Below are 9602 nucleotides of genomic sequence, written 5' to 3'. Positions count from 1 at the left end.
ATAAAGAGTGTGAATATATTTCAGTGAGAGGGCCGTAGTTTGTTCCTGTTAAAACACCACAATGTGTGAAAAAAAGACGATTTCTCACGTTAGATAAATGTCTTGATTAAAAATCCGGCTATATTTTTGGCGTCTTTAAAGTGATTAAGGGGAAGACCCTGGGTAAGGGACACAACTCTTACAAATCGTTGAACCGTTTGTATTCACCATTTTGCATCAATCTCATTTAAGCATCAAAGTAACTTGGACTGATTTCATTATGTATCAAAGGAAAGCTTGAAAGGCTTTTGAAAAATTAAATAGATACAAACATATCACTGATTTCTAGAGTTATGTCCCTTACTCTAGGTCTACATCCTTAAGCAGTTCAATAAATAAAAAAGAGCACTACGTTTGATGTTCAAATATTTGTCAATGTTTATTAGTTATATGATCAGTACATCACCTTCAATTGTACAAGAACATATTGACTACCATATAACATTAAAGTTTAAATTGTAAAAAAATTACAAATGTAAAAAGACTTTGATTTGAAAAATAATTGAATTTGAAAAACTGATGTAAAAGAATCTAATTTGAAAAATGAGTATAAAACTGCCAGTATTATTATATAAATAGCATATAGCTAAGAGGGTGATAGAGCAGTTTGTTACCCCAAGAAAATCTTTGTCACGATGAGACGTAGCCGAGGGTGACAATGTATTTTTCAAGAGGTAACATACTCTCTATCACCCCTTTAAGCAATATTTTATTTGCTTTATTACAATGTTCCTTTTTCTTCTTTACCTTAAATCCTTACAATCAAATTTGTATATTTTAAAAAAAAGTCTGTTGTTTTATTAACTACCTTGATATTGTTCTGTTTTCAAATTAGATATATATGGGAAAACATTTTGTAAATTTTAATCACTGTTATTCCAGTCATTTAAATGGACAATGCACATATATGTTCCTTCAAACTCAAAACTGACTCCATTTTAACTAGTCCTTAATGCTTCCGGAACCAGTCCAGAGGGTAATAGATAAAAAACTATCACCCTCTGAGACATGTGACAGAGCAGAATATTACCCTTTGTATTTAACCAATCAGAATACAGCAAATTAACATGTAGTATAATAATATAAATTCTCGACCTGCATTTACAAGTCTTAATCATAACCCAAAAAAAAAATAAACCTCATCCGAAACTCACATATAAGAAATATCTATACCCCTATTTAATGGAATCATTGTACTTTTAAGTTTATTGCAGAAAAACTAAAATGAACTCCACAATAAAATATAGGATTATTCAAGTACTATTCCTAACATCAACAATACAGTAAACCCTTTTCTATCAGCTTGGTTGAGCTGGTGTTGCCTTCTTCCATAATTTTTTCCTCTCAATAATTCCAACTAATATGTCCTGAAAAAGTTTGTCAACACCATCACCTGTAGCTGCTGATGTTTCAAAATACCTGGAAGACAAAATAAAAACCATAAGGGACTTTATCTATCTGGGAGGTGAGTGGTTCATTCTGTAAACAACAACAGTGTGTAAATTTAAACCTGCAAATGAAAATCACACACAACTTTTGATTCTTAAAGTGAAAATGAATCCGGTAGATGATGAAAGAAACAGCATCATTTCATGTCAAACTGATCAAGTTGTTTTGGGCTATTATGAATGGAAATTCCCACTTGGCACTCTAAGGGCATTTTTCTTAACAAAGATAGTAATATTTACGTCCAAAAATATCTCATGCCTGAATGCTGCATAAAAAATAGAAGTACATGTTTTTAAAGGAAAAAAAATACATTCTGATATACTGCATGTTAAAAAAAAGATCATTTTCCAAAACTGAAGAAAAAATTCTATTAAGAATGAAATCCAAGCTTCAATCACCCAATGGCTGACCCAGAGAAGGTGGAGGGGACATTTGCCTCCCCCCTCCCAAATTTCTTTTTACCATGAAATCTGGATTTTTCATAAATTCTACCCCCTCCCCCACCCCCAACCCCCCCCCAAAAAAAAAAAATTGCCTCACTTCCCTCAGCATTTAGGTCTATTTACACCTCCTAACCTGAAATTCTGGATCCTTCCCTGCAAACCAATCCCTTCCCACCTTTCCTCCCTCAGTCATAAATTATTTGCTGCGAAAACAACCCTGTCCTAAACAGAGGTTGAACAAACAATAGACATAAAAAAATATCTTTTGACAAACTTTTGACGGTTAAAATGCACAAGCAACACACCTTGAACACAGTTGCCACAAAAAACCAATTTTTTAATAAGTAATTTATTTCACACATTAGCACGAAAAACTTAAAAACTAAATCACTGCAAATAAGCCCATTTTTGATGGAATACATCTTAAAGGAAATCAAATAGCGACATTATTGTATTGACATTTTAAACCTTGAAAATCAGTAACCACAAAAAACCTCTGAAGCAGCCTTGTGAAGGCAGATACTTTTTTATTTAAAAAATAAACATGACAGATTGAATAGTCAATTTCACACAATTTATTAAGTACCACTTCTGCTAAGAATCATGCAAAAGGTGATCCTATATATTTTCATGTCTGATATTATGTTTAAAATGTAATAGAAAACAAAAACTAATGTGGTTTTTCAATTCATGAGGTATGAATTATATAGAATGTATTGTAGAATTAAAAATAAAGGGAGATAACTCAGAAAATGACATAGAAATACAATGGAAACTATTGAATTTTAGAAGTGAATTATCTTCTTATACCAGACAGATTGGAATGAAAAATTTGACATTTCATCGTATATACCCATGAAGTAACTTTACAACAAACATAAAAATGTGTAGCACTTTTTGGAGTATAGTGGGTTAACCCAAGGTAGTCAAACTAGTAACTTGAGTAAGCCTCCGTTAAGAACTCAAAACAACGATGTATGAACACATTTTATTTCTGTACATATAGCCTAGATATTCTTCTATTGATTGTCATAAAAATTATATGATTGTAAATGCTGACCTACAAACGAAAGGATGAATGACATGGGTTATCTGGATCTGCACTCTGAAATATGCCATTTTATCTGAAATTTTGCAGCAACCTAAATGCAAGGACTGTCTTCTTTGTTTTATAAAAATAGGAAAATAATGCAATGTTTGTAAATATCACAAGAATTTTTTCTTGTATGCAGTTGCACATGTAAGTAATATTTACAATCAACTCTGCCAAAACAGTTATCCTACAGTAAAAAATGGATTTTTAGATTTATAATTTGACAAGATATAATTAGACAAGCTATTTATAACTAAGAATCATATCACTGAGTTCTTATTTTAGCAAGCTACATGTTTAAATCTTGCTTTCAACAGAAGAAACATTTCAAGATAGAAATCCATAAATTTCTATTCGAGTAGCATTTCATCATTTCCTTATAAGAATAAAGAAATTTTTGTTTTCAATTTGTATTCTCATAATTACTTGAGTCTGTTTTGGTTTGCCCACTTCTTGCCTTCGTTGGTGCTAATAGAGCGCTTCTGTTTGGCATCAACCTGCAAAATATTTTGAATTATCTCCCTTTGGGCATTTCATATATTTGCTTGAAAGCTCTACATGTACTTTGCCAAAAAAGTATTGATTCCAAAGATTATTACTAAATTCATATATAGAGTGTGTTAAAAAAAAATGACATGTTTTTCTTTAAAAGAACTAAAAATCCTACGTCTTCTCCCTTTCATACCTTCCCCGTGCAGGTCCGGGTGTTTAAAAGAATAGGCCTGCAGCAGCGCTAAGCTTGTCGTAAAAGGCGAGTAAATAGTGCTCAGAAACCTAGCCGGGGGTTAGGTGCTCTGCCCACAGAGCAACTGGGATGTGTGCCCCAGGTGGTGGAATGGGGTACCCCTGGCATGTTACATGCTGGGGTTGTCAGGCTATAATACGGAAAACCTGACCGCAAACCATAGTAGTGCACCGTGTTGGGAAAGATGCCATATTCCTCGCACGTTAAAGAACCTTGCTGTGGTATTCGATAGGAGTAGGAACCTTTGCTCTCCGCCACAGGAGGCTAAATTGCCCGACCTTACGCATCCCCCCTTTTTCTAGTGGTAATCAAAATTTGTCGACCCTGTTGTCCTTGTGACCCATCCTTTTTTTTATCATTTCATGTTCATTTTATCATCCATTTCATGTTCATTGTCTGAATATAGCTGAAATATTGCTGCTCGGACGTTAAATCCCAAAAAACAAACAATGTTCTTGCCGTGATATGGCCCTAGTCGCCGAAACGGCATTAAAAGATAACAATCAATCAATCAATCAATCCTTTCATACCTTATTGGCTACTACTTTAATGTCAGGGATATCAGGTTATCTCCCTTACCTTATTTGCTACTACTACAATGTCAGGGGTACCAGTTGTATACTTCTGTATTTCCCTCATCCAGGAATCCAGGGCCTCAAATGAGGCAACATTGGTAACGTCAAAACAGACAAAAATGGCGTCTGACTGGATGTAAAGCTCATTACGGACATCAATGTACTCTATACTGCCAGACAAGTCCCAGAGGTGAACTCTTACTGAAATGATATACATCTAGTTTGTAATTGAGAGATAGAGATTCCACCCCCGCTCCCATCACCTCAGAATTAAAAATGGAGATAAAGCGTTTATGTCGTATTAAACATAATCAGCACAATGGTAATACATTTTAGTTTTCAAGACACCTCAAAAGACATATCCTCCCGGTGGGGTTGTTTTCTCTTTGACATATTCACCATACCTATTCTTGTTATATCCATTACAGAAGTACTAGTGTGATCTACCTTAATTGTATGTATTAATTTATCAATGTTGACAGTCATTAATTTTCACCAATTCTGTCAAGAAAATATTCCCAGCTATCAATTTTTGTGATGTTTAAAAAGACTTAGCATTTCAAATTGTAAAAAAGAAAAACAATGTCACATATACATTTTTTTAATTATTTATTCATTGTCGAAATGGTGAAAAATAGCACAAAGCAAAAATTCAATATCTTTTTAGTACTTACAATCTATTCCCTCACAATGTTGTATTTTAAAGCCATAATCTACTCCAACTGTAGGCTGATAACCAGCACTAAACTGAAATAAAAACAACAATTATGAAATGTAAACCCAAAGAAAGTGGATCAACTAGTGATCACAAATATTCCTGGTGAAAAGGGACATAACCCCTGATTATGTTACTGTGATTTTGCTCAATGTTATCCCCCCTATATTTTCCATTAATTTCCCGACAGATCAAAACTTCCATATCCATAAAATCTTGATATGACACATTTTCAACCTCCAAAATATCTTTTATCCACATTTGTGGATCCAAAATGTTTCTATGTAATTTCATTACCAATTGGAAAACACACACAATGCTTTTGCAATTTAGGTATTTGATGTGACTTCAGTTAAAATCCCCACTTAAAAACATTATACATCATTGTTTTTCCAAAAAAGATGGTACATCTAGATACAAATATATAATTCTATGAGATTCCTCATACTTTGTAAGAAATAATTCCAAATATACAGAGGAAGATGTTTACAAAATGCTGGAATTTTTAATCGACAACATATTTGTCCAGTGTGGTGGACAACAGTCAGCATTCCAATGGGAACAAATTGTGCTCCTTTACTGGCTGACCTATTCCTTCACTCTTATGAGGCTGACTTAATAGCTGATCTGGTCCGAAAGAGAAAATATTGTTTAGCTAGATCCTTTAATCTCAGTTTCCGCTATATAGATGATGTATTATCTTTAAACAATCCTAATTTCAGGAATTTGATACATCGCATCTACCCCAAAGAACTTGAGAGGAAACTACAGACACTGTAAAGTAAGCCTTATATCTTGACCTACACTTAGAAATCGATGGTAAAAGAAAACTATTGACCAAACTTTATGACAAACGCGATGACTTTTCATTCAAAATTGTCAACTTTCCTTTCATCTGTGGCAACATCCCTTCAGCACCAGCATATGGGGTGTTCATATCACAACTCATACGTTATGCCAGAACTTGCCAAAACTACACAGACTTTTTGTTTCGCGCTAGAACTCTAACAAATAGGCTTCTGGAATAGGGTTATGTTGCTACAAGATTGAAGTAATTACTACAGAAGTTTTATGGTCGTCATCATGAATTCGTGGATCGTTATGGTGTATCCATCTGCACCATGAAAACTGATTCATTCAACGGGTCATAGTTTTCCTTTCCTTGTTTGTCTACCCCGGACTTGACTTTTTATGACAACAAAGAACATAAAGTATTGTCATCTTTGCCATTCGTGTCTTGTGCAGCTGTTACTTGATACTTAGCTTATGGAATTTGGTCAAGTAGATAGCCAATTGTGTAAGTCTTTTTGTCAGTAAATAGTCAATTCACTGCACTGCCAGACTCCATATAGTGTCTACTCCTGGCAGCACACAGGATAAGATCCAACATCACAGTTGGTATCTGTATTTGGATCTTAGAGTAACAAGGACTCTATTGGTACAAAATAGTATAGGCCTACTAAAGTGTGGCCACACCCTAACTCTTGCCCACCTTGCCTAAAGAATAGGCAAAATAGATTCACTGCCTTGTAGACAAATGTATGAAAGTCAAGGGCTATGGAAGAAAATCCAGAAATTCTGTGTAGATGATCGCATTCTCAGAGAAAAGCTAAGGAAAGGGCAATCCTACTGGGCTGCCCAATTCAGGGAGGTACAGAAAAACTTTTAAAAAAAAATGCTTTATGTTTAAATCAAAACAAAGATGATTAAGTGAGTAAGTATGTTTTCCCATTCAGGGCTTCTATGTGCACGAAGTGGGCTTTTTTTTAAACAAAATACCTGTTTCAAAGGTTTGATCTACATGTATATACTGCAGCATCATAGCTTCATACACTGTTTGGAATTAGATGGAATGATTCAGGTTCTGTTTTAATATATTTAAGAGGCTGTCAATGTTTAAATCAGTCATATGATATGGGTGGCACATAAAACAGAACTTTTACCTAAACTAATTTTTTTTGTTCCAATGTAATGTTTATATCATATGTATGTCAAGATTCTTAAAATTGACAATGAATGGCTCAGATAATTACTCTAAAGTTCTAATGCTTTTCTATGTAATTTATTTCTCTTTAATCAATGAAGTCAATCAAAAACCAACATTCAACTTTGAGAAATGACACATTTTTGATATGAAATAGGTGAATTTTTTTTATTTTGTCATGTGCCATCCACTGCCTGATTTTTGCATCAACACCCTCATAAATGGTGCATTGTAAATTAAAAATGTATAACTTACTTTACTTTCACAGAAATGTTTCACAAGGCATGTTTTCCCAACACAGGCACTGCCAACACCAACAATCTACATAATATAGGATTAACATTTGAATCTAAAAAAGTTTCAAGCTTCAAGTATTCTCATAAAAGTTCTTCCTGTAATTCATAGCCTCTAAATAATAAATACTAAGAATAAAATAGAGGCCTGATACATAGAGGTCTGATACATCTACACTGTTGGCCCCCAAAAATTCAAAAGATTCTGCAAGTTGATAGAAATGACATTTCAGCCACATGGAATGAATTTTCTCCAGTTCCTGTGTCATCATGATCATGACATCACAGTCAGACCAAGCAGCTCACAATGATTACCTACATGTACATGTATATAATACAATTCTGTCAAATATTTTAATTGACAGTCAACGACTATATGCCTTTTCTAATTTACAATAATTACATGTAGGTGATATGCAGTATATTATTAATTCATAAGTTAAGCCTATCACACATGAAGAGAATTTGTGTTTAAATCCATTATAATTAAGATGAATCTGGGTCGTTTCGCCCTAATTCCGGTTCACACCTGAGTGGTTTCGCCCTACTACCGGGTTGCCCTGGGTGGTTTCTCCCTAAATCTTGTTCGCCCTGGGTGGTTTCGCCCTGATTTTTGTATATCAAAATAAAATAGTGAATTTAAGGATTTAGCGATCTCAGATGCTTTTTAAATAAAAAAATGCATGTCAATATCCATATCAAAAAATATTCTTGATTGTTTTCATTGAATTTATTCACCATAATTATTCTATGTCTCTTGTGAAAAAGCATGTAAGCCTATGCAATTTGTGTGTAAAACTGCACAACCAATTAATATCTACCAAATAATGCAAGACTAGAAATGTAAGCATGTTCTGCTCTGGGGGTGTCTTGTTTTTTTTTTTGGTTTATTTTGTCTTTTTTTTGTCTTTTTTTATGTTGTCTTGATTTTTTTTGTTGGTGTTTTTTCTTGAACTCCTTAAATGTTTTTACTCTTATAACTCATCAATTTATAAACTGTTGATGAAGTCTTTCCTAGTTTCCTTTGAATGTGTATCAGCATTATATATAAATATATATACTTGCTGTCTTCAGGTGGACTGGTACTTGGTAATTAATTGCGTACAAATGACAAAACAAAAGATTTGATTTATTTATTTATTAAGTATATTTATCAATATGTATTTTACAACATAAAACAGATTATAATCAAAATAAAGTTTTAATGAATAAAAACATATGAAAAAAATAGCAACAATAACAATTGCCCTGTCATGTTAGCCAACATAAAATACATAAAAAATGAAAATGAATATGCTGTTTACCAGCTGACACCACGTAGAGGTGTGACAAGGATCTTGGGAATAGAACCCTATGTCAACTTTTTTTTTCTTTTTTTTTTTTACAGAATATTACTATAATAACAATGTCCATTATATTAATTTTCCTAACAATTGAAGAACCAATCAAAATTTCAATAAAATACCTAATTGCTCCTTAATTAGGATTAATTACTTCTTTTCAGCAAACACGTTTTTTTTAACGATTTCTTTTATTTTTCTTTAGAGTACTAATTAGTTTATCATAAATAACAATACCTTTTATTCATTAAAACATCAATCATTTACCTGTTAATTGATAAGGGCGAAACCACTCACCAATCAGGGCGAAACAACTCAGGGCGAACATATAACTAGGGCAAAGCAACCCGATACCAATTAAGATTTCAAGCTTTGTAATTCTTTCACAAATCAGGATGATTTTAAAACATTAGACTCACAGCACAATATTGCTTCCATTCGGGAAAAAATCTTCATTTTTATTGTGGTCATCTGCAGTCAAGTTGCAAATTTAAAAGATAAAAGGAGTTAAAATTGGAGCATTTGGAATAAAATTTGAAATGATCGGATCTTCGTTAATTAGTTACAGTGCAAGTTTAATTTATTATAAAAGCATTCAATGCGTTTTCAAGACGAATACGGTAGTTACTTTGACCCAGTTTAATGCATTAACTGCATCCTGTGGATTTTTCGTCAAAGATCCTGGTTTTCTGTCCATTTTTCATTTTATCTGGGAGACATTCTCCTTCGCAACATATAAACAATCTAAATTTTGACCTTGGTCGGCTTGGGGTATTCCTTATGTTAATTAGTTTCGTAACCAGGAAGAAATATTTATTTTAGTTAAAATATTATATTTCTGAATGTTTTGAAATTTCATTTCCTTTCGATACTTAATACGGTATTGAATAGTCTTACTGCCACGTATGATTAACAATTGCACCTAG

General features: G+C 33.2%; 1 protein-coding gene across 1 annotated transcript; it reads right to left on the bottom strand.

The window, feature by feature from the left end:
* Positions 1 to 392: 392 nt before the first annotated feature.
* LOC148599672 (dnaJ homolog subfamily C member 27-like) lies at positions 393 to 9467 on the bottom strand. The gene is made up of 6 exons (XM_088559035.1): positions 9305 to 9467; positions 7299 to 7364; positions 5019 to 5091; positions 4349 to 4545; positions 3451 to 3521; positions 393 to 1458 (listed from the first exon to the last, which is right to left on the bottom strand). Exons 1-6 carry the CDS (start codon positions 9371 to 9373, stop codon positions 1338 to 1340), a joined length of 597 nt encoding a protein of 198 aa, XP_088415161.1. The 5' UTR covers positions 9374 to 9467; the 3' UTR covers positions 393 to 1337.
* Positions 9468 to 9602: the final 135 nt, after the last annotated feature.

This window comes from Perna viridis, chromosome 13 (assembly GCF_037379345.1).
Source record: "Perna viridis isolate PV_CMFRI_1.1 ecotype Kerala chromosome 13, ASM3737934v1, whole genome shotgun sequence".
In the NCBI taxonomy this organism is placed as follows: Eukaryota; Metazoa; Mollusca; class Bivalvia; order Mytilida; family Mytilidae; genus Perna; species Perna viridis.
This window is presented reverse-complemented; position numbering and strand designations above follow the sequence as displayed.

Coding starts and splice junctions, on each gene's coding strand:
- LOC148599672 (XM_088559035.1), bottom strand. CDS start 9,373: ATGGACAGAAAACCAGGATCTTTGACGAAAAATCCACAGGATGCAGTT. Junction 4,546..5,018: donor ACATTGTGAGGGAATAGATT/GTAAGTACTAAA, acceptor ATATCATTTCAG/TAAGAGTTCACCTCTGGGAC. Junction 3,522..4,348: donor TTGTAGTAGTAGCAAATAAG/GTAAGGGAGATA, acceptor AATATTTTGCAG/GTTGATGCCAAACAGAAGCG.